This window comes from Paralichthys olivaceus, chromosome 7, assembly GCF_024713975.1.
Source record: "Paralichthys olivaceus isolate ysfri-2021 chromosome 7, ASM2471397v2, whole genome shotgun sequence".
NCBI lineage: Eukaryota > Metazoa > Chordata > Actinopteri > Pleuronectiformes > Paralichthyidae > Paralichthys > Paralichthys olivaceus.
In genome coordinates, this window is record NC_091099.1 from 18462501 (window position 1) to 18488247 (window position 25747).

Genomic DNA, 25747 nt, shown 5'->3' on the forward strand with positions numbered 1-25747 from the left:
TGCCAGTACAAAATAACACCTCCTACATCTCCCCGACAACTCTTCAATAACATTTTGCGAATAAGTCATCTTTCAAGCAGCGAGCCGTTGCGTAATGCAGTAAACACAAGGAGCCAAGAGGGGTCAGGATAAACACTGTGATCTAATCAGTAGAGGAAGAATCACAGTATTACAATAAACCGAGTGAAAATGTACTAATTTTCTGATTGCATAATGTTTTGTATTTTTATTTAAAAAAATGATAAGAGCATATTTCAAAACGACACTTTTTATCTGTTGGCCTGAGCTGAGAGGAATATATGTGGGAGGGTTAGGCAGGAGAATATCTCTCCAGAGGGATTAGACTAATGATGAATTCTCCACCCGCAGCAAACTCCAAAGCTTTCATTACTGTCAACACACACACACACACACATGTGCACACATAGGTGAACAGGTGTAGACGACAAACAAAGAAAGATACTATACACCTCCACACAAACAGTGAGTCATTACAAACAGAGAGAGATGGCCACAGATATATGCAGCAACATGGGGCCACCACAAAGCCACAAAGGAGAATGCATTCACACACAGACACGCACGCACATACGTACGCTGCTACATAGGCCGACCCCAAAAAGCTGGTCATTACAGCTCCTGAATATTCCACTGTGATCACTCAATATGCATTCGGTGCCCCATCTCCCCCCACTGTGCCTCCACTCTCCTGGAACAAACACTAAACTGAGCCAAGGGCACCTCCAGGACTGCTTTGGCCAGCAATTTTTCCCCCAATTCTCAGATCGCCTCCTCAGTGACCTGTCATTCACACATACACAGAGCTAATGACAGGCTCCCAGCCACCCAACTGTGTAAGTGCCCTGGGGGGATAGAAATATCTCTCTCTCTCTCTCTCTCCATTGTCACCGGTGCTCCTGTGTGGAACATAGGATCAGGCTCGCCTCAGAAGGCGGTAAGCAAAACAGACTTTGACCGTAGGGAGTTGGGGGATGATGCCAGTCAACAGTTTGAAGAAGGATGGGTTTGTTGCTTATGATGCAAACAATAAATACAACAAAAACTACAGTATATAAATTAAAGCACGTGTGATAATCTTATATTTAAATAGAAAATGGTGATTATCTTGTTTTCCCAGGGAATAATTCATGGTTCTTGATTACAAAAAGTCTGGCCCACTTAGGGAACAGATAGCTATGACTGTGTGAAATCTGGGTGCAGCTTTATTGAATTTAAGGCAACTGTTAGGCCTTGGTGGAAGTATGCGCTCCATTGAGTGTCATTCTAGTTGTTTATTCACAAAAAAGATCACAAGGCCACACAGAAATAAGACTTGGAGTTATTCCATCTTTCATTGAATCCTTAGTTGTCTACTGCAAAGATCTTTCATACTGATTATTTGAGCTGAATTGACTAAATGTTTCTGAAAATGGGTGGGGTGGGGGTTATGGGATAGAATAAGGGAGACTTTTCGATATGATCCTTGACAATTGGTAAATTTTGCAATCCTTGTACCCTGCTAACAATTCTACTGTGTGGCACCTTTGGACATGTCAGCATTGCTTTAAGCCCATTCTTTAAGTTCTTTACCTTCAGGGAATAAAATATTAATTCCTAAACCGGGCAGAACTGAAGCAAAACAGTTTCGAACACAGTTTTATTCAGTTACTCACTGCTTATATCTGAAAAAAACTCACCAGTTTACAAGTAAAGGTAAATTTACTCATCATGTAGAGTGTGACACAGAGTGTTAAAGACAGAGGAATCAAGGTAAGAATACCTGAAGTGATAACACCAGCATTAGCTTGGTTTTTAAATTAATACAAATAACATATCCAAATATGAAAACCTTTGTTACAAGCTGCCGACTTTGGTTTTTTAATTTCTCAGTTTCCCAAAGCATAATACACCATCACCAAAATGCTCTCAAGTCTTTTGAAATAGTTTTTTTTAGCTCTGTTAAGGAAAGATGTTTTTGTTTAAGGCCCATTTTAACCATTTATCCACTGTGTTCATGTATGTGCATTTCTTTTGTATGATGCAAGCTAATTTCTCTATATTACATCATATATAGCTTTTTTCAAATGGGAGAGATTTGCAATGATCTGCAGAATGTACCAGGAACTGCAACAAAACAAACAGCAAAATATTACACTTGCTTATCCAAAGCTCCTTACAGCATAAAGTTTAGAATGAGAGTTACACAAGACTCCCGTTGATTCTTGTTGGTAAATTTCCATTATCTTTTCTTGTCCTTCTTTACGTCTGGTGTTAGCTACACATTGGCCACTGAACGTGCTCAGAAGCGTCTAACCTACACTGGAGCTTGAATCTTTGAATCTGGGCTACACTAGAAACACGCGTTTGCTGTTCCTATTCAAACAATTGTTCACACACACACACACACACACACACACACAGATCTGCTGTATTATAGATGAGTCTCTTCCATCCTGTTACACTTCAGTGTCACTGCAGTCATGGACATAATCACCACAACACACAGTGAAACACCTCACCTCGGTGTGTTCAAACAGTCTGAGGAAAAACAGGATTCTGAGACAGACAGGACTCACACATGCACACACACACACACACACGCACACAAACACACACAGAGAGATACAATTACAGGGGAATCTTGTGCTGCAGCTGAACGGATGCTTCTAGCAATTGTGCTGTTTGCACTTCGATTGAGTTTGGTCCATGCGCTCGTAGCCAGAGAGGCAGAGTGTTGGTGCATGTCTGTTGGGGGAAGGGAGTGCTTCTGGGTGTGGCCCCCCTGCTTGTTTATACAGAGACAGATAGATATCTCAATGTCTCGATATTAAAAAGTGGTGGGCGGGTGGGGGGTGCTAATGATGTCATGATTTTTTTGGTGGTGGGGGCTGAGCATCACCTGGCATCAGGACATGAGAAGAGCGCACAACCCCGAGGCTTTTCTCCCTCTCCCTGAGGTCCACCTCTCCTCATGCCGTGCAACGCAGCAACTGACAGCTACCTTCAGAAGCACCAGCAGGGGTGCGCTTAACAACAATCACCCCCCCGCTCACTGCTCTCTTCATCCTGTCTCAGACACCGAAAACAACATACTTTGGCTGCATCGTGCTCGCCACAGTTACTTATCCATGTACACATTCCTATATGGTGTGAATTTCATTCTCCTTCACTTTCAGCTCTCACCAGCAACCCCTCCTCCCTCCTCCACACCCAGCACCCAGAGATAACAGCCGCCCCTTCAGGCAGGCAGGCAGAGCAGGGGACAGCCGTGGATATGTTCTGCCTGCTATCTAATGAGCGTCGGAATGTCACTGTGGGCCTGTCTCCTGGTCCCAGCCAGCCGAGCATCTACACATGTGGAATCAGCGCAGTCTATCAAACAGCTGCCAGACAGCTCTGCTCCCTATCTCTCTCTCTCCTCCATTCTCCCTCATTTTCCTTCTATCTCTCTGCATCTCTACAGTACTGTTTGTGTGTGTGTATGTGTGTGTGTGTGTGTGTCCCTGTCTATTTCTGATCACAAACAAGCAGCAGGCCCAGGTTTACTTTGCCGGGTACACCTCTCCCTGCTGCCTCCCCCTCACTCAGCATCATTGACTTAACATAGACATCCCAAATGAAGGATGGAGGCTAGCACTGCCATAAATAACACACCGCCTGCTCTTCCTCTGCGACTGAATGTACTTAGCAAAGGTAATGCAGAGGAATAACAGAGAGTAATGATGGAGAGGTGCCAGTTGCGAAGCCGTCTTGTTTTTGCAATTTATGATTAAAGCGGCAGGAGCTTCTTTCTACGACTGTCTTTGTTGCTCTCTCTCTTTCTCCAACTCTTCCTCACGGTCTTCCTCCTCCCTGCCTCTCACCACCTGACTGGGTTATACAGCACTTCTGAGTGTTGTCTACACGGAGGACATCAAATGGCCTGAATTCACAATGCTGATGCTGGAGTTGCTGGTCTGAAAAAAAAAGAAGTGCTGCTGTCTCAGTCGCTGTGTCGTGAGATTAGAAGATATATCCACAAGGAGGAGAGGAGAAGCATAGACGTCAACAAATGTTTGTGGTGTTTCTCTGCCCCTCAAAACAACATTGTCACTTTGGTACATTTTGTGATTCGTGTCGAGATCCTCCTTGTGAGGATTTAAGTGTTGCCACATCCTCAGTTTCCCACTGATCTTGGAGCCAAAAGCAATTTCCTCTGTTGCTGCTATTAGCGGGGTTATGATAGACATCTCCATCCCTGTGATGACACTGTTTAACAGTCTCATTTGGACTTTAATAAGTGTCTGACATGAAATGACAATTTACACTTGCAAAACAGAGGATAAAAAAGATAAAGAATGGCCGCAGCTTTGAAAACTTCATTATGCACACAGCTGAATGCCACATATATAACATATGTAGCCTGCCTTACAGAAGACACCATGGGCATCTGACTCACTCTTCCACACATTCATACTTTAAGGGTGTAGAAACTGTTATGCTTACACACTCCAGAGGATCACCCATGGCTATGTTGTAGCAGGGGGCCTATTCACCCTCCAGACTCACATCATACATCTCTGCGAACACAGGGTTTTGTCCCTGCCTAATCTGATTATGCCCAGTCTTTATGATTCTTTGCGTGATTCACCCATCTCTCCCCCTCTCTGCTCGTCCCTGCTCAGCCCACCAACCCACTGCCTATTGTTCAGGCAGGTGGCATTGTGGGGCCCCCCGAGGAAAACTGAAAGCCCACTGTATGCATGTTGGCCCCCTGACAGTTATACTGTGGAGAGTTAGAACCGTTTGCAGGCATATTGTGCTTATAATATCATCACATCATCTGACATTTTGAGAGAAATCCCTACATCTGGCATCTCAGGGAGTGGATCCGTGGATTTACGCAATCATGTTAGTCTTGCAAGAAGATGTTAAAACAAAATATTAGCAGCACAGCGATGATTGTGACAGTCAGTTTTCATTCCAAGCTGCTCTTATCTTCCATTAATGAGGAAAAACACAGGTAGTGTGTGTGTGTGTGATTACTGTACCTTGGAAGTGAAAAGCTCGAGACTCGCTGTGGAAGCCCTGGACCTGAGTAACTCCATCAAAACCTTCTCCAAGTGTTAGTTCATCAAACACGCTGATGCGCAGGGCAGGGTCAACACCAAAACCTGCAACTAATGTGCACACACACACACAAAACAACATTATTGTCATTGTTAACAGCAGGCAAGGACACGTGTGATGCTGTATAAAGACTCTGCTGGGGTCTGGGGAGGTGTTAGTGTACAGTAAAATAATAAATCAACTACAGGTCTGGTTGTTTTTGAGAAGCACACAGTGTCCACATATGCATAAGAACACATGATCTAATCATGCATCTGATCTCTGAGGCTACATGTTGCAAGAGATTGTTGGTGTATCACAATGACAGCATTGTGTCCTACCTGAGGAGGCGCAGAATGTGCCGAGGACCAGAAAGAGCTGTAATAATCCCATGGTGAATGTATAAAAAAGATATTAGTCCATGTTTTATCCACTTCCTGAGAGACGGTAGATTGTTCAATCACATGCGAATGATGCTGTCACCCTCCTCGTATACAGAAGGCTTTTACCAATCCCAAATGTTGAGCGGAGGCATCATCACAACTTTAAGATGATGCAAAATAAATGAAAAACAATGCAAATCCAGACACAGGAAGAAAAGGGCGTCGCGAGTGTGCAAATTATTCCATGAAACGCACGGACTGCTCCATCGGCACAGGTGGCAAACAGAGGACGCACAAAGCGCAGCAGCCGCTGCCTCAACAGACGCTCCAGCAGCAGCAGAGTGAGGGCTGCGCACCAGAGGAGAGGAGGGAGAGGAAGGGAGAGGAGAGGGAGGAGAGAGAGGAGGGGGGAGACGAAAGAAAACTGATAAGGAGTGAGAGAGGAAGGCTGAAAGAGGGACAATGAAGCCCCCTTGTGGCCTGAGGCGAGGAAAGCCTTGGTGGATCCAAAACTAGGCTGCTGGTATTGATTGTTACCACGCCTACTGGAAAGAAAGGAAATGTATACAGAGCAAAACTTGTAAATTCCTTTTGAAACAACTATTTAAAAAAGGTTTTCCACTGTCACTGCATGTCAGACCTGTGATGGCTCCAACAAGCAGAGCAGTTTTTTCCCCAAACTGATATGAGGTCACTGTGACAGTTTATCTTTGTGTCCAAGAGACAACTGGTCAAAATGTGAAGACGTTCCTAAAGGCAGATTTGAAACTATCGTGTTCAACTCATCGTATCAGGACATCTGTGAGTCTAACTGAACATTTGTGCCAAACTTCTCTCGAGGCGTTATTAAGGCAAAAGAGTTTTGTGAGGTCACAGTTGACCTTTGACGTCCAAGTTCTAATCAGGCCATTCTTGAGTCCGAGTGAAATGTTTGCACTAAATTTGAAGAAATGTCTTTGTTTGGGGCGTTTGTCCTCAGGTAAGCACATAATTTAGTAAGAATAAGGTTTCCAAGTAATAAATAACAATTTTGGCCTAAATTTTGTAGTTCTCCATAAATAAATGACACATTTCCTCCATCTGGAGTTTCCTTCAAGCCCTTGCTTGAAAAGAAGTAAAGAACGAAAACAAACAAGCAAAGAAGTAAGCCATGTGCATATGTAGCAATATGAGGAAACATAGGAGCCTAAAAATGCAGTGGAATAGAGCTCATGTGCGATCTGTGGTTTCTGTGAGTCCTGTGGAGAAGGTGGGGTAGTGAGATAACCCCTCAAGGACTTTTTATCGCCAACATGGACAAAGGTCAGTTTTGCCTCACTCAAACAATGTGCGCATCAAACAGTTTGATTATTTTTTAACCTCAACATTGACGTCGCATAGAATTCCACAGCATCATGCACATACGCTCAAATGACCTCTTAAGTATTTCTGCAGAAAGATGTAGGGTAGGAATTTGTTCTCCACATAAGAGCCAAATCACTACTAACTACCACCCGAAGGCAGGACTTGGATCACAGTGAAGAGTCTATACAGTAGTTTTATCAAGACACCTGGAATGTAAGTTTGCATTGGACAAAGTTAATTTGTCTAGGTATCCCATGAGCCACACAGTTCTTGAAGGGGCTGAACATCTGACTGCGTGATCAGATATTTCCCTCTCTACCCTTTTTCTGTAATCTAGAAAGGATAGTAAATATTTTCCATGTGATTAAATTGTCAGTCCACATCAAGAAATACTTGATCTGGATTACCCTTTCCTTCATCCTGAAGATGCTCCAGCTTCATTTGTTCTACTGTCGTGTGGAAGTTCCAGTACCAGTGGGTCACAGAAGAGGTCAAAGGTCACATGACAATCATCTGTGGAGTCTCATGAATTTCAGTGTGAATTTGGGTTGAACTGCCTGCAAAGGGATGTTAGGGTGGGGGCATTATGAGCAGCTGATAAGTAACCCCCCCCATCTTTTCTGTTCAGAAATGGTTGTTCCAGTTTGAAGTGGATGGCCTCCTTTACTGCTCTTTTCAACCATCTGTCTTCTCTGTCCTCGTGTGAGAATAGAGCCTGGTAAGAGAAAATAATTGTCTGAAAGCATCAAGTTTACCAGAAGTGTCATAACTGCTTTATTCATAGAGTTACGACCTCCTGTACACGTACATTTCCCCTTCTTCAATTAGGTAAGTCATACTGTAAAGTCGAAGTTTGCCTTTTTGGCAGGTGGTATGAAAAGGAATTAAAAGAGAGTGCTCGGCTGCCTGTGTGACTCAGCCCTGTTAAAGTCTTTTTATAGAGCACAGATGCTTTGTGCTTTGAATATTTGTTTATTCATATTCTCCATCCTTGGAAGCCATTTTTTTAAAAACTAGTGCTGTCTTATCAGCAGCCACGCTCTGCTAGAGATGATTATTTGAAGGGTGATAAACAGTTACATTTTCCCTGAGTCAATTTCCTGCAACCGCGGCCAACCTCTGGATCAAACACTCTTCTGTTGGCTGAGCTGCTCTGTTGAAGTAGGCTGACAAGTAAAGGCCAGCAGATACGATTATAGGGACAGTTCCAGAAGCCTGTGTGCTGCAGAGCTCCTTGCTGAGCGCCCCAGATTATCGCCAACATATTGGTCATATCAACCTGCCTCCACTTCCTTACAGTTTTCATTAAGGCCAAAACATGTTTTGTTTTAATTAATTTAAAATATCTAAAGCTTGTTTGTAGTTCCAGAGTGAGCAGCTAATGGGCGCCTATTGTCGATAAAACAAAGGCAGTCAATTGCTCTGTGTGCAGAGCGTCACGTCAGCTGTGTGAGGGGGCCTCCCCCCATCTTTTCATTATTTATAATACGAGATTTCTTCTGGGTCCAGACATGGAGAAATGTAATTACTTTTTATTGCCCACAAGTTGTCATTTCCTAAAGTGCCATCAGGAAAATAAGCGTCATTAAAGTAAGCGCCCAGCCAGGAATGAATAGTAATAAAAGCACACAGTGATAACACACACTTGCTGTGCACGTGCCCACAAACACACACACGCACCAAATCTCTCTGGGCAAGGACATGAGGGACTGTGCGAGTCCTTTTGTTCCTCTCCTCTTGAAGATCCAGATGGGTGATGCAATACAAACGTCTCATCACTTAGAGCCATAGCGGCACCACTTAGACACACAGAAGATAGATTGGAAATCGCTTACAGTCGCCATGCCGTGTTTAAATGAAGTGCAGAGAGAAGCTACTGTTCCCACAGGCCTCTCCTGGGATTCATCAGTTGCATAACTCCCATGTTATACTGACCTTGTCTCTTTTTTCAAATCTGACATTCATGAGTCATATTAAAAAGTGTGAGCTCTAATGATCCATACAGTCAACTGCTAGATCCTGTGTTTCATATTCATGGGAACGGCTTTGACTTCATATGATTCATTTGAATATGAAAGACAAATATGACTTAAGTGACTACATTAGATTTACATTGCAAATCAACTATGTGTAATTAATAATTAAGGCACTTAATGCTCCTGTTTTAATAATAAGACTCACATGATATGCAAAACCAAAAGAAAAATACTACAGACAATGTTGAACAAAAGTTTGATTTTAAAAGTAGATCTTAAAAAAAATCATCCACCACACCAATGCTCTGAAAGACTATTCTCATTCCCCCAGCGCCATCTTGGGGTCTGGATAGTGAACTGCAGCCACAGAGTCTCCAAAGTGTAGCAGTACTGAGGTTAGACAGACAGTGTCACCCTGGGACCATCCCAGGGCTAAATACATGATGAGCACAACAAGAAGTTAGTGCACAGACCAGGTGGAGTGTAGTGCAGGACCCCACTCACTGGTTTAATGATGTTTGAACCTGTTGGTTGCTGGGGCCAAGAAAATGTTTATCTGTACGCTGATGTTTTGGATTTGTACAACAGTACTGTGGCCTTATCTATTTTACACAGGGATATAATACTGGTAACCAAACTGTGATTCTGAAAAATACCCTCAGAAGTGGTAAAACTCTGCTTAGCACATATCTAACACATGTTGCAAAAGACAATGAAGGAATAAAAAAATAGATTGATGGTGCTTGTTGTAGTAATAATAATAATAATAATAATTTGTCATTTTAAATGTGTGAAATTCATAAACAAAAATTAGAGAAATGGTTGAAACAAGACTCGCCTAAATGGGTTTTGTGGGTCTCTAATGAGATTGTGTGTCTTTGGTTTGATGACTGTTGCTCATGGTTATTTGAGTATGTGTGGTTGTTTGTCCCAACATGTCGGCACTGTGATGGACTGGCGAACTGTCCTAGAAGTACACTGTGTCTTGCATGATGTCAGCTGTGATTGGCTCCAGACTCTAGCTCCCCTCAAACTAGGGAGAATGGATTGATACTAGCTATTTATTAAAGTTTTTCAAAACATTTCACCAAGTGCACCAGCAATGCAGGAGCTAAATATCCAGGGTATTAATTGCTCGATATTTGTTTCACTGTTGCAGAGGCTGTATGCTGAGGTACTTTTTTCTTTTCTGAACTTCTGTATAAAACCGCAGCTGGGACTGAGCAGGCTTATGTCACTGATTTGCAAAAGCTCCATTTAGTACACAGTAAAAGATGAAGCCGGCATTTTAACATTTAGCCGATCTAAAGACCGTTTTAAAAAGGTAACATTTTGGGGTGAAAAAAAACCAAACAGGAGCTGAAACAAAGATTTGAAGTATTTTAAACTGTAACCGGCTTAATATGGAGAAAGTCTTGATGGAAACATGGTTCTATGTACGTTGATCTTTTATAGACTGCCCAGGCAGTGCAGTAGCTCCACACAGTCACTCCCATTCCCCCTGGATCCCATTGTGAATGTGTGCAGTGAGCTGGCTCATTGGGCCCTCGTAGTGAAAGGCCCACGGCCATTCACTCAGCATACAGAAGCTCATTAGAACTCTATAGACACACAATTGTGAGGCTCACATTAGAAACTTCCTCCTCTGGGGCACAGACACCGCACACAAAGTGCCAGTTTGCTGCTAAGCTAAGCGCATTGTCTTCCTGATTCATAGAGCCTGGCCCTCCATTCACGATATTAAGTTCGAGTGGTGGAATATCAATTGCGTGTGCAATGGGCCGGTATCTTTTTAAGAGCTTTAGTGGGGTTAAAAAAGAGAGAAAGGGGATCTCAGCCGGACTGCAGAGTGCGAGCTTTCAACAGGGCCATTGTGAGGATTCTGAATGAAGGGACCCCTGTTTTTTCCCTCCATTTCTTAAAAGAGATGGACATCAAATAAATTCACATGAACTTGCTTCAGGGTGTTTCCAAGACCTACCGTTTAAGAATAGCTTAATTATACCTCCCTCTCCTGGAGAGCTCTATTGGAATCTGGCTAATTACGAAGTGGTGAATCTTAATGATGATACGCTCTTAGCTGTGCCTTTTTAAAATGTGCACACAGTCGTGTGAGATTTGTTATTCCAAAAAGAATGTCAGCAAAAAGAGAGAAATATATGATTTTAACAGGAACATGCAGTGTTTTAAGGCAGGTCGTTAGTTTTGAGGTACATGGAACAACTTTTAAACTTGCCACAGATTCTCATTTGTTGTTCAGAAACTATTTGAATGAGAGAGTGTGACTGTACAAATAAACTAAACAAAAATCCTCAATGTTTTCACATAAAACACAATCAGGATGGTTTCAAATTAAAAACAATTACGTTTACTAGCACTGAAACGCCATCTGTCCTTCCTGTTTTCCATGTGTGGCATATAAACAAATGAGTCCACCACACAAAAAGCCTTGAGGTCCACCACTGTCACTGGTCTATGTGCTGCATGTTACCACACACTCGCTACACAAAAGTAGAGAGTGCACACAGATTTGCTAACACTCATCAAGTGACAGAGCGCTATGCCTTCTCCACCAGTCTGAGGAATAAAAACCTCAAATTTGATTACAAGCAACCTTTGGCTCCCTGGCCATCGCACAATAGACTGAGCTGTCTGGGCCAATTTCCATGCTCAGCATGAGGTATCTACACGCGCAGACTCCCTGCTTCAACACGACCCCCCCACACGTACACACACAAACCCCCGACCAGTGTGGATATGCCTGTTTACTGTGCCTAAACTCCAGGACTTTCTATTATGATGTTGAGGATCATTAGTTGCAGTGTGAAAGGTTACACAAGCCTCTCATTGGACGTGTTTGTACCAAAACATCACAACATGCATATGTGTGACCATTTCAATTCCTGCTGCAACCTCAAATATCCAGCAATATTTATTTCGTGCCAGTCCTTTAGTGCAGTATTAGGTGGTTGAATCTGCTGCCTGTTGAGCCACGTTTCTACCATTGCCGAGCTATAACTGACTAAAACACCTCTGTGAATGTACAATATGTTTTGACCCTCTGACAAATAGCCTCATTACAAGTAATGCTTAGGAGGGTTGTTTCATTAATGAAATCTTGTTAAATTAATTTTGTTCATGATAAATTACATTTACAATATAAAATAATGCTGTCATGCTATAAAAAAAATCACATTTTCAAAGTCTGAGTGGTGTGAAGTATTTTCATCTACAAAAACAATAAACAATCTACAAAAATGTTCTTAGTTTAATTTAAATAACATTTTTTGTGGTATTATAAATAAAATTGTGAAGCAAATGCATCCAATTAAATCAAGTCACCTTGTAAGGTTGTGCAAAGTGAGTTAGGTTAGGTTGTTTTCTTAAATAAAAAGATGAGAAGTTTTATTAGATTAGATTCTTGCACTTTTTCTTATAATTTTAACATTTTATTTCGTCAACACATTCTTTTCGCACCCAACAATTCAGAAAACTCTCACAGACTAAATGTTTCTGAAATGAAACAGCATAAAAAAGCACATTGTAAATGAACCTCTGTGAGGTCAGTCTGAGGCACAATTGAGCTCTGAGGAGTCTGGAGAATAGAGAAAACTATTTACTACTAGAGAGGTCTGTTTGGTGCATGTTAAACTTTTGCCAGCAGTTCATTGTCTCTGGTGTCTATCATTTAATAGGCTAGTTGACATAATGAATGAGCCAGACCCACCTTCTGCCACTCCAGAAAGGACCCCAGCCTTATCTGAATTGAGAAGCACATTAGACCCTCTCAGCCAATCACGACGCAGCCCTGCAGCAAAGTGCAGGCCCGAAAGAGGAAGAGCAGAGAACTTTTGTTTTCGCCAGAGTTTAATGAAGTTGGCCTGGTCACTCAAGAAAGGATTAGAGGAGAATTTAGTGTCACTGGGCAGTGACTGCTGAAGAGGGAGCTCGAGTGTTCGGGTCACTGTGTGAACAGGATGGTCTCAGTTCAGAGCTGCACCAGGAGAAATATGCCTGGTTCTCCTCCCGCTTTACCGGGTTTCGGGAGCTCAGGAAAGAGCTTTCTCATTGACAATCTACTGCAGACATCTTCATCCCGCTCGGAAGGGACAAACTGGGGACACCTGAGACAAGCAGCATGTGAACATCCCAGAAGAACCTGGGCCCCTGAGCATAGAGCCTTCCAAAGCCAGGGACAAAGTCCCCAGCAGGTGAAAGACTTAGGAGGACAACTTCTGCCACACTCAGGTGAACTGATTTCTTTCTTTTTAAGCAAACAGACTATTTAAACTAACTCTAGTATATGTGGGTTATGACAGAGTTTTAAATGTGTAGAGCTACAATGTTTTACTTTACCACAATGACAGCAAGGTTCTTTGGCTTCTACAAATATTTTATTTCTTCTTTCTAAACGGCTCAAACTATACAAAGGATAAAGAATGTTTGAGGATGAATTGAGCTTCAGGCATTCTTCAGTTTTTTGTTGGAAAATATTTATAGCTCTTAAAATTAGGTAGATTAGATAACATGTGTTGTAAGAGTGCTATGTTGTAAGAAAGATCACAATTACTTATGGCCTGAGTCATTTATACACTACCATTATTAACTTCTTTTTTTAAATTGTAATCAATGTATTACATATTATCACATTTATTCATCGAGTCACAAATTACTTTTAAACATTGGAAATTCTGTCAAAGTAAAGAAAAAATAAACTTAACTCAGCTATAAATGTATTTTGAAATATAGAATTTAAAATTGGTAATACATTTAAATACCAGTAGTATCAACAAGCAGATCCAATTATCTCATCTGAGCTCTGAAAATACAATAACTGCAAATGTTTTGAAAGGGGAAATTTCAATATTTCTATTAAAATACTATAAACATATGCAAGAAATATGTGAACCCTCTAATCACAACATCTTCCTTTTGATGGCCTAAGCATCATTTAAGCAAATAATTATCAGACTGGATTACTACATTTCTTTCATCTGTAGGTAGTTTTCAAATAAGATCAAATTTTAAAAATATACCTAATTAAAAAAAGTAGAAGGTCCATCTGTGTTTATCACCTGAAGCTTAACACTGTTGTAAAGTAGATTAAAAAAACAACAAAATGAGGCAAAGCAGGACTCATTTGGCTTAAGAAATTGCTAGCGAACCAGGTAGAGTCCCTTGAAGACCATTATGTCACACCTGGTTGTTACATGACCATATCTGACCGTCCCTATCTGTCTTTGCAGGTGTACTCAACAGTGTTTTCCTGCGGAGCCCGCAGTATCTGCTGGCATGCTGCGGTGGGTCCAGCCCCCCTCCCGTCTTCTCCAGTGAGTGTTTTATGCCTCATCAGCAATGCCTCAGCTACTCTCTAAGCATTAGCATCAGCCCGGTCTCCCATGCTCTCCACAGCTAATTACTGATGCAATACCAAAGAACTAATTCTCCACTCAACTCTGCACTGCTCTATTCATAACCATTCACGGCTGTTCAGGACGGAGAAGAGGGGTGTGTTGCAAGGCTTTTGAGTCACTGCCCCCCCCCCCCATTTTGCACTTGCAAATACAGACTTTTACTAGCACAAATATGCAGAGCTAATAAACATCTTGTCTTCTGTCATATTAAGATTATAATTACCAGGTGCAGATTGTTACTGCGTAAGGCAGATTGCTCCAAAGTTTAATATTCCCTCAGCACATTAATGAGTTTAGTTGTGAATTTGAACAGATTTTTTATTATTAAGGCTGCCATAAAATGAAAAACATCCTGGAAAGAGCAACAATGAAATGATTCAAATGTCCATTGAATTGTGCTTGAAATGTTTAAGTACAACTTCACTATTGCTATATTTTACTTGGGTAGTATTAAGACTAGCAGCTGTCTTATTTTGGCATTGTCCTAAAGCAATTGGAAGTTATTACTTGCTGCATCCTATGATGCCTGTCAAGAGTTGTGGAGAATAGCACAAATCAGAAAGCCCTCATCCCACAGGTCCCTGGAGTCGCCATAGTAGGTTGACACTTTCCCACAGTGCCCAGCAACACAACAATGCCAAGTCTGGCCGTGACCAATTGGCACATTCACTCCACCATCCACACGCGACCTCACTGCAATTTTTCATTGCAGCAATGAACTCCGCCAAGCACAAAAAACCTGCCCATTTCACTGCAGAAGAGGGATGGACCAGGAACATCCCCCGGCCATTGTGTGGCTAAAGAGTTTGGTTCGCTGACCCCCCTCCTTTCTCCTGTCCCTCAACTCTCATTCCTTCCCATTGGAGACCTCTTGACTAGGACATAAAGCATTCAATGAAAGTGACTTTTATAGACTTATTCGAGCTCATCTTCACATACAAACTTGCTTCATACCTGCAAGTGAAAAGATTTAGTGTTGGGCTACTGAGCCATCGAGTAATGGCATTTCCATTGAACGGCTCTATTGTTGGTGTCCCCCAGGGCTCTATAGTTGGCCCACTAGGGGAGACACACACGTTGCCCAGGAATGACCTGGTAATCAGCTATTTAAGTGAAAGCCATTGAGTCCCAATAGAGAATTGAGAAGCATGTCGAAACCTCTTATGTGCTCCCTAGAGGTGGTCTATGTGCAGATTTGTCGTACAGATTAAAAAGGCAACGTTGAATGGATCGGATAAATTGTTCCACTTGACTTTTGTTGTGTGTGCACCTGTGAGTGAAGCAGCGTGGGATTGCTCCTCACAGGTCACCAAATCGCTTTTTTCTCAGTTGAAATGGCTTTCTATTCTCTTTAGTCACCCCCAGTTTGTTAAATTGGGCAAACAGAGGGAGAGGAATTGAAAGTGAGTGATAAAGTGAGTGTGACAAAAACAGGCATCATCTTGGTTTGAAAAGGAAGGAAATGTGGTAATGGTTGGTATAAAATTTATACGGGGGGGTTGTGGTCAGAATCTGATTTTGTACCTTTGAATTCAATTTATCTAAATCACGAATAAATGATCCGTAAATAATCTGATCTGGATAGTTTAACTAGTAATTTAGCTGTTTTTGTCTCAATTCCTTGAAAGTCTATATTCTCCAAGCTGCTACATGCACCCTCTCCCTGTTATACTCTAGTTTATGATTGCAACAACATGCACATAGCCAAGAGACATATCCACAACTGACAATTAAACATCAGCAGGATGGGTGACACTGACATTAATATAGTTTTGTTTTTCACTTTCATCTTTAAGAGGGAGCAAATCTGCGGATGTGGTCTGCTGATGTAAGCCCGAAAGTTCGCAGAGGGATACTTAGGAGGGCTGTGTTCTCAGAAGAACAACGGAAGGAGCTTGAGAGAACCTTTCGGAGACAGAAGTACATCAGCAAGACGGACCGGAACAAACTGGCAGCTGAGCTCAGTCTCAAGGAGTCACAGGTAATCGAATATATGGATTACCTGAAACTTTGCCTGCTTCAAATCACATCCTGAAAGACAACTGCACTTTTTCATAAACAACTCTCGATGAACGAACCTAAATCTCACTCTGCGACTAACAATTGAAACTACTGTTTAGATTTAAGGCATGCACATGAAAAATGTCAGCAACATCCAGATATTGGCTTAAACATGCAAAGATTCTAAAGCCATACTAGTGAGGACAGTGGTGGTCTTCGCTAAATGCTACATATTTAAATGCTCTCCATGCCCCATAGCATGTTGGCACTCTAGGATCAGAGCATCTATTTGACTCTGTGACCAACTCCTCTGCTGGCATACAGGCCAAACCACAATGTGCACCCATTCCCTATTTTCACTTCTTATACAGTACAGCTAGGCTGAATAAAGGTGCAACATTGCTGCCTTAAACATGCTGTGTAAAGTGTTAATAGCAATGCTAGCATGCTGATGCTAATCAGGTAGTTACCATTACCCCCATTTACCCCATGTAATTATGTTAATATTTGATGATTAGTTGTTTAGCAGTCGTACAGCAGAAAATTTAAAGCACAGCTCAAGCTGCAGGAAATTTCATTAGTTTGAAATTAGTTGTTAATAAACCAAAGTATGAGTCAAATTAAAATTTTGATCAGATGAAAGTGCTACATAAAAAGTCAGGATCACCAAAGTTATTATAAATGGGCTTTGAATTTCGATACCAATAGTTTACTTCATAGCTGTTAAGACACTATTGTTCAAAGCCACAAATAAGAACTTTATAGTAGCCCTGGAGGGAAAATCTGAGGAACACTGGCCACCATGAATGTCTGCATGTATTTGATATTTCATTTGACCTTAATGGTAGAGACAGACATTGGCATCCCCAGAGCTACACCACTCGCATGGCTAACAATGAATTGAACTGAAATGCTTCTTCCATTTTCTTGCTACTTTAGGTGAAGATCTGGTTCCAGAACCGACGAATGAAGTGGAGAAACTGTAAGGAGAAGGAGGTCCATAATACACGTTCCCCGATGGATGAGTTGATGGCCACAGGTCTCGCAGAAGAAGAGGAAGAACCATCTCAGAACAACACTGGTGCCAAGACACAGAGATCACCACCACACAAGAGTGTCAGAGACACATGAGGGGCTCTGACGAGCGAGAGTAAAATGGGGACTTTCCGACTTCCACTGGCCTCGAAAAGGGCTTCAGTACAGGGGGGTTGTATAAAAAACGTGGATGGAATATGCCGTCTGTGAAAACTAACACTGATAATGTTAACTGCGTTTCATCATAAATATAATTAGGCTCAACTGCTTGGTCAATCATCATATTGTGTTTCACTGGCTTCGGTGAACAATTTCATGGTTATTACACTGACAAGTCTTTCCAGGGAAGATTCCTCGTCTCCGATTGTTATTACAATCAGTTAAAGGGAAACATTTGTCACTTCATTTACTGCATTTACAAATCAGACTTTTTTCCAACTAGTAACTAGCAACACAGCAGTGCATCATCAAAGCATAATTTTGCAATGTCACTGATGATGTCTCAGTTGTGTGATTAGGGTTAGGCTCTCTGCAACTGCTCACCCAATATACAGTCAACACTGCACTTCCTCAGGTCCAATGATTAAAACCTAGTTTGAAGTCTTGGGTGAGCGATTGTGGAGAAAAATGACGAACAGAGATTTCTGAATGTATTCATAGGATGTCTCATTTTTGGTAAGCTTTATGATATTCATCACATGACATATTTTGTAAATATTTTTTTCATGATCTTAAATGCATAGATCTGTTGTAAATAAAGTGTTTCAGTGAATCTAGTTTTTCTCATAACTTATTCTTGCTGTGTCTCCCTCTTTCATTTTAATAAGCAAATAAATAAAATCATAACACCGCCAACAATGATAGTTCAGGTTTACTTAGTTTTATTTTTGGACATTTTAATGTTTCCAAGAAAAATCGAAAGTGCATTACAAAGGACATGAGCACATGCAGTAAGAGCACAATTTGTATCTAAAAGCAAAGATATCATACTTCACTGTTTTGCAGAGACTATCAACAGTCCAGTCCAGGGAGGGTGGTGCATTTCAGGACATGGAGATAATTTTTGACTTTGTTGGAGTCTCTGCGGAAGCAGTAGAGCAGGTCATGGTGGTCTATTGATTGGAGTTCTCCTCGTTTGTAGAAGGCAAAGGCAGAGAGGGGGACAGAACTCTCCGGGGAGATGAAACTCACAGTGTTGTCAAGCACTCCCAACAGCTTCATCTGTGGGGGGGGGGGGTTCAAGAGACAGAACTCATTTCATAAAAGAACAAATGAAGAAACATACAGTATGTCACAGAAATGAAAATCTACACAAACATACGTTTCTCCTGTTATATATTTTCTTCTTACCGTTTCAGCCATTTTAGTCACTCCATCCCTCAGCTCGTGCACCATATCATTGATTTCCAGTGCCTTGTTGGAGCTGTAGTGGTTGAAGTCTTGATTCTGATCCTGAGACATGCTCTGGTAGAACTGGGACAAGGGGTCACCCCAAGCCCCCAGCAGCCTCAGAATCACCTCCGTCAGTTGTTCTCGCTGCACGTGAGAACAGTAAAAGGTTCACTGTGTAGAACTTAGTGGTGAATTTGCATGTTGCAGCAGGATACCCCTCACTTCACCCTCCTCTTTCAAACATGAAAGAGAACCTGTGGAAAACTTCAGTCGTCATAAAAACTCTAAAAGTGTTTCGTTTTGGACGACTGTAAAAATCATGGTGGCCTCTGTAGACGACCCGCTCCCGATGAAAATAGAAAGTATTTCAATATAAAGGAAAAAGTTAAAGGAAAAAACTATTTGTACTATTTAGATGAAACACACAAGTGAAATCATCACTAGGATTATTTTGTGTTGAATTTCTGCCAATAGATCCCTTTAACTAAATCTTACACACAGAACCTTTAAATAACATAGTTTTGATATTAAGATGCAGTGGTATCATTTCTGTGCGTGCATTAACCATGACATATTTAAATGAACACTCACTCCTATTCTTTGGGCATTCTCTTTGTCATTTGGTGTCAGTATTCCGTATGTGTGGCATTTCCGTTTTCCAGTGAGATTCTTGCTGGGAAGGAAATATTGCTCCTGTGCAGACAGAAACAGAAATCACACAGACTCATCGATAGCTTGAAAAAATAGCCAACTCAAGCAGGAATGATTGATGATGAATGAATGGGGCCTGAATGAAGGGTGATGGATGGTGATGTCAAGACCAGTTAAAAAAAAAAAAAAAAAGGACTCACAAATTCAGTGTGCAGATCGCTGGAGATGCCATGCATTCTTGAAGACTGCTGTATGACCCTGTCAAAGAGGTCTGCCAGGGAAGGGACGTGACATCCAGCCGGTTCGTGAGCACACATCGGAGCAGTGCCAGCCCTCATGGAACACTCCAGGTACACGAGTGTGAGGACAGCAAACCAAACTGAGGAAAAAAGTAACAATTTCAATTAAGATGATAACATTACTTTAAAATGAATTTGACATTTCATCTTACCTTTTTTCATGCTTCCTTTGTAGATGATGAAGCACGAGATGATGAGTGGAGCTGTTTTGCTGCTAGAGTGACTCTTGCCCATCCAATGATGTCACTGATTAAACAAATCACTTTATAAAGGATACCAAGTGATTTTTAAAAAAAAACGTGATTTGCACATCATATGCTTGGCTTAGTTATCCGCTCGGCCTAGAGCAGACAACTAATCCAGGCAGAAACTGTCTTACACACTGTTAACATACGTGGGCAATTTGTCAATTACAGTATGGGATATTGGTGCATTAGGAAATAAAAGAATACAGAAGCAGATGCAGGCTGTTGGTAACGGTCCACATTATGTATAACTTAACTGTATTAAAATCCCAACGCATTTATCTTGCTTTAGCAGTAAAATCTAAATTGTGATGAATACCATTTTTATTGCCCGCAATTGAATAAAGACGCCATGACTTCACTGCTACTCATTTGTCCCTAGAGGGAAAACATGTCCCACACAACAAACTCATACAGATAATTAACAGCCAACAGGGGGAACTTTAAAAGCATTCAACATTTATTTTAAACTACAGGACAGCTCATTATCTGTGCGGGGCACTACATAAAATGAATAGTATTGTGAAAAAGGGTTTTGAATGAGCCCATTGTCCAGCAACCCCAACTAGACCTGTTCAGCCCGGTCATGAAAACAGGGCCATTCAAATGTAAAGCGAGTGATTCATCTTCTCATTAGTGCTACATGGTACGATCCACACCACACGCATCTACTATAAATAAATTCTCCAGTCATTCCAAACAGTTTGAGTCACTGTCTACATTATGGAGTGACCAATCTGTGAGTACAATACTAATACATGGCAACACAATAGAAAAACCAGTGCTGTGCTGCTCCAGGTTTCCCGAAGTGCGCCATCTTATGGTGAAATGAGTGAGGAGTAAAGAAGGGCACAGACACAGGAGACCTATAAATAACCCCTGTCCTTTGTTGTTTTAGATTAAAAACTCAATATGATCGACAATGAAATAGTCTTGATGACCACTCAAAGCGATTTACAGTGGTTTTTGCCATTCACCCATTCACACACACATTCATACAGTGTATTTATGTGCACCATTGATAATGATCACAAATACCTTTATAGGTAATTTTACACCGCAAATATTTTATTGTCATCTTTTTCTTATAACATACACATCAAAAAGATGTCATAAATACACCAATATCCTTATAGAAAATAGAATTTACAATCAATTTACATTTATTATTACTATGTACAAGAGTTGAGTGCATTTATTACAATGTGCTGCAAGAACGGGGATGAGGCAGAGAGCTACAGAGGGAAGCAAATAGTGTTGATGTGTTGCCAGCTCTGGTCCTTTTTCCATTTAGCTTGTTGTACAGTTGCTCATTAACACCCAATGCTAAGAAACTCTCCATCCCAAAACCGCTCCTTGATTTATAATCTTAAAATGTTACGTGATTCTACATTTTAATCGTTGATTCAGAGCTCTAGTTTTCACATGTTAAGTATCAGTCCATTCAACACCTGTGGTGCTTCCACTTACGAGTGGCCACTGCGATGTTTGCGTCTTTTTTGTGCCAGGGGAAGAGACGGGTGAGAGCGAGAGTTCCGTCAGGCTGCACGGAGCCGGTCAGCACGTACAGCTGTGATCGTCCAGGGCGCACAAGGACTTTGGCACATTGCAGGTTAATGAGGAGCCACTGCTGGAGTAGGTGCTGTGTGTCATAGGGCAGCAGAGGTCCCTGACGGATAAACTCGACCCGACCCTCTACCTCAAATTCAGGCTCTCCTGTGGGCAGGCGAAGGCGATGGAGTTTGGCTGTTACAGCTGTGGACAAGAGAGAAAAAAGAAATCAATCAACAGGGGTTGGAAAATTTAACTCAACAAACATTATTACACATTAACAACACAGCTTTCTGAAAGAATTCTGACTCTTACCGAAGTCATGCTGACAAAAAGCATCCAGGACTGTTTTCATTGCAGGAGCCTCTTCCACTGGTGGACAGTTTTGGCAAGCAGGTTTAGGAAGATCTGTGATAAAAAAGCAAACATTGTTTAGTAAAGCTACAAGGAGTGTGCACTAATTTCATGCAACATGAAGGGCAAGCACATGATAATTATTCTGCCAATTGGATAAGAGATAAGTAATAATATAATAATAACTCTCTGGTCCTTACCTTTGGCAAAGTGACCAAATTTTGCGTGGCGAGAGAGGCACATGTCCTCTTCAGCAGGGAAGCGGTCACAGTCAAGAGCCTCGGGCCATTGGTGACCCTGGCAGGCCAGCACTGGGGCACAGCTGTCCCTCACTGCCACACACAGACTGCGGCAGGGCTGGATGAAACTGAGGGAGAGAAAGACAAAATGTCAAACAATGTACACAGGAAAACATGGTAGTGAATAATTGGCCAATTTGTGGACAAAAATACACAGTAAAAAAAGAAGAAGAGTAAAATCTACTTACGTGTCAAGACAGACGGGGGCGATGATAGAGCAGAGGAAGGCCTGGGCTTGAGGGTGGCAGCCTGTCTGCAACAAGGGCTTCCAGTCCTCTGACCGTGGCACCACCTCACCCTCCAGGCTGCTATGGCCCAAGAAGTTGGGCAGACGCATCTCTGAGTATCCTACGTCTTTGCAGACCTTCATCTGGTTTGGGATGGCGACGCAGCGAGTGGACTGCCCCATGTCGAATGCCATTAAAGGATGATGTGCCAAAGCCAGCAGAGCCATGGTGAAGAACACAGCCATGCTGAAAGAGTTTGCAAAAATCCAGGGAATCCACGAGATGGATAAATCAGCTTTTTACCGAGGGCTGTGTGTTGTTGTCGGGAGACAGTGCTGTCCTTGGATGGCTTTGTCACTGCTGCAGCTCGCTTTATATACAGCAAGGTCAGCCAGCCCCATCAAGTCTCTAGTCTGTTATCAACTACCTATCAAAGACACCGAGACGATGTGTTTGGAGACAACGGCTTGTTTTGTGATGACTGCAGACAGAGGGGGGGGCAGTAAGCAGATGGAGGGCGTTGTGAGAATGAGAATGAGAAGGGAGAGGTGGGGGTGGTGGGTAATCACAGCCCAGCTTTCACTGAGTGAGTGAGGTCCAGTATAACAGAGGGTTGAATTTGCTTCATATGCTTTTATAGTGCAGGAGGTAGGAGACTAATGTAAACTCATGAAAAAGAAGTTAACAGCCGTAACCCTCCGTGTTTGAAGAATTACATTACAAAAATACATGTGGCTGACATGTAATGCTAATTGGCCCGTGAGATTTCCAGTGATTTATCTCAAAAGTCAATCATGTATAGCATTTCTGAAAAAGATAGAAAATACCATAGGCTGATATATAAAAAAAATTGCCCAACACAATTCATCTTTGAGTTCCTTTAGAGAGAAATCAGAGGTTTTCGTAGACAGACAGTCTCCTACGTATTGCCGGTCCCTTTCATGTGCTCCTGTGTCCTAATTGGAGGGTTTCTTCGGCAGAGCCTCCAGTTCTCATTAGCAAAGCGGCGTCTCTCCTGCTCACCTGGCTTTGATGTGCCAATAACACAAACTCAGATCCACATGCAAAATACAATGAGGCCACCTTTACTTGGCTTGATATTTGATGCAAAGACATTTCAGCATCAGCTACTGTACAACTGGCGCTTGCCCAAAAACAAAGATCTAGAGTCTGAACTGCGTTCATACGATTTAAAAGTGATGCTGCAAATATTGTAGTAAGGACATATACATTCTGTGTCTTTCCTTTCAATAGTATTTCATATTTTAAATAACCAGTGCAACATCTACACACTCAGTCCCAACATGCCAACATCCCATTCAAGAGTTCCACAGATCCCGTCCTGAGACGCAGACCAGCGGAGCTAATTTGTCTCGTTCTCTTTGTCTCCTGTATTCAAGCCTCTTAATCTAACAACACAACTACGTTACAGAATCATCGTATTTGTTTAGATGTCGTCTGTCTCCAGATTTAGATGTATATCTGCTGCTGATGCCTCTGGGCTCTTTGGAAATGCTCCCTCATGAATCAGAGGTCTCTATCCCACCCAGCCTGTGGCCTCAGACATGCTTCAGACATGCCACAGTAAAGCCTATTCTGATTGGCCCGACTCCCGCTTTTGCAGCCGGCCAGAGCCCTCCATCAGCCACAGTTCAGCCAATGTTTTTTTTATGGCCTGATCTCATGAGTGGAGGCTGGTTCCAGTTGGGGTAGACGAGTACAGCCCGTAAGAGGGGACTAACTGGGCAATTAGAGTCACAGACCAATTTGGGAGAACAATAGGGCCACACATTTAACAAGCCCCCCCTGCCAGGAGCCCAGCAGGGGTCTGTTGTTGGGCCTAATGGCTGCCCTGTAGACACGGTGTCTGTGTTGGTAATGTGTTGCCTGCCCCTGCCTCAGTTAATGAGAAGGTGATAAGAGTACGAGCTGAATGGATGGGCACCTGTCTGTCAAACAGACATCAGAGGGGAGTCTAGTCAAAATAATCCTTGGCAGGACTCCTTGGCTTAATTTGAGTGTTGGCTTTTTGGCTTGTGCAGGACATGCTGTTCAAATGCACATGGCTAAAAAAAAAAAATCATAGGTCTGCCTTAGGACAAATACTCTCAAAAATGTTAAACCTTGGGAGAAAAATATTCTAATTCACCACTGCTAGAATAATCACTGGAATCTTTAAGGGAAAATTCACCCTAAAAGTGAAAGTTATTTCTATCAAATAGTGTGGCTCTGTATTAATTTCTGACCCGAGCAGTCAAGCATCTTCCATAGATTATCCGGCCGAGGCAGGGAATTGTTTTAGGTACAGGAAAATCTGAAAAAATGTGTGTATCAAGTATATATATTTATATTTAATAACTATACTATCATATGTTATGGGTCTCTTTAGTAGTTTTCTAAAACTTGCAAGGGGGGGATCAGTGAGATTGAAAACATGTTTCCATAATGTGATTCAGACATTCTACATTTCAGACAATACAAAACCCACTGGAGAACACCAACTATTAAAGCTCTGACCTACAACTCACAGATCAACCTGCCTGCTCAAAATGTGATCCTGCTCTGGGTGAAATAAATAAGAAAATATTATCTGGCAAGTCATTTCCCATGCTTTCGTCATTCTACATTTATACAGAGTATATGTTTTGCTTCCACTAACACATTTCCGAAAGATGTCCTTTTTTCAAACACCTGATGTAGAACAGAAGCAGACTGAGGGGACAGCAGGAAATATATCTAGTGTTACGTTCTACTATATATGATGACTAGTATATAGAAATTTACTATCAAAATAAGATGTATCAAATCCATTCTAAAGCACAATTCATGATATTTCTAAGACATTGCAGAGCACAGTTTTAAATTGTGAATCTGAAAAGTTCTCTTAACCTGATCAAAGAAACAAGAATCTGTTTAGAGTCAAATCTTGTCTCCATAAAATCTTAAATAATCACACTCACACAATGGCAGAGACATGGAGGTGATTTCTGATTCACAGCTATAAATTCTGATATCTCAAATATTCTGTGAGCACAGTCAGTTCCAACTGCTAATATACGGCAGAAAGTCCTCATGCTCCAATATCCAGCTAGGAACCAGGTCAGTGTGTAGCTGCTGTAGTTATTGTCTAAAATGATTTATCTCTAACACACAGTTGGGATTGTTTGTCCTGTGACAGTTTGGTGTCTATGGACAGTTGAGTCTCTCTGGACAGAGTGGGACAGCAGACCAAACACCTGAGACATACTTCAAAGACAAAGGTGTGACTGGGTGGGGAAGGACGAGAGTGGGTTGGGGGGGGGTCTGGGTGTCTGAGCTGGGCTCCCTCGCAGCACAGCACACTCAGATAAAAGCTGTCTCCTCCCTGCACATAAGAGACTCATTAACTTAAAGAGATTGAATCCCCATTTGCCTCTTTTTGCCCCTCGCCCCCTCCCTCCCCATTCACCCATACCCACAACCCCCCCACCCCTCCATCCTGCTGGGCT

General features: G+C 42.0%; 4 protein-coding genes across 5 annotated transcripts in view; 1 reads left to right on the forward strand and 3 right to left on the reverse strand.

The window, feature by feature from the left end:
• nell2a (neural EGFL like 2a) overlaps positions 1-5823 on the reverse strand; it is an 82716-nt gene extending 76893 nt beyond the window's left edge. The window contains exons 1-2 of one of the 2 annotated variants that reach the window (XM_069528731.1): positions 5430-5823; positions 5031-5159 (exon numbers count right to left, since the gene is read on the reverse strand). In XM_069528731.1, coding sequence (XP_069384832.1) covers positions 5031-5159; positions 5430-5481 — 181 coding nt within the window. In that variant the 5' untranslated portion in view covers positions 5482-5823. The remainder of the gene's footprint in view (positions 1-5030; positions 5160-5429) is intronic. The other variant, XM_069528730.1, reaches the window with a different exon arrangement.
• Positions 5824-12567: 6744 nt separating this feature from the next.
• Positions 12568-18032, forward strand: dbx2 (developing brain homeobox 2). The gene is made up of 4 exons (XM_020078769.2): positions 12568-13039; positions 14038-14121; positions 16002-16186; positions 17146-18032. The coding sequence occupies exons 1-4, from the start codon at positions 12769-12771 to the stop codon at positions 17335-17337; spliced, it is 732 nt and encodes a 243-aa protein (XP_019934328.2). The 5' UTR covers positions 12568-12768; the 3' UTR covers positions 17338-18032.
• A 67-nt stretch (positions 18033-18099) lies between these two features.
• LOC109624134 (prolactin-like) lies at positions 18100-20721 on the reverse strand. Its single transcript, XM_020078632.2, has 5 exons — positions 19736-20721; positions 19485-19663; positions 19225-19326; positions 18592-18777; positions 18100-18462 (listed from the first exon to the last, which is right to left on the reverse strand). The coding sequence occupies exons 1-5, from the start codon at positions 19815-19817 to the stop codon at positions 18253-18255; spliced, it is 759 nt and encodes a 252-aa protein (XP_019934191.2). The 5' UTR covers positions 19818-20721; the 3' UTR covers positions 18100-18252.
• A 165-nt stretch (positions 20722-20886) lies between these two features.
• szl (sizzled) lies at positions 20887-25562 on the reverse strand. Its single transcript, XM_020078773.2, has 4 exons — positions 22221-25562; positions 21934-22100; positions 21695-21787; positions 20887-21583 (listed from the first exon to the last, which is right to left on the reverse strand). The coding sequence occupies exons 1-4, from the start codon at positions 22502-22504 to the stop codon at positions 21273-21275; spliced, it is 855 nt and encodes a 284-aa protein (XP_019934332.2). The 5' UTR covers positions 22505-25562; the 3' UTR covers positions 20887-21272.
• Between the last annotated feature and the right edge of the window lie 185 nt (positions 25563-25747).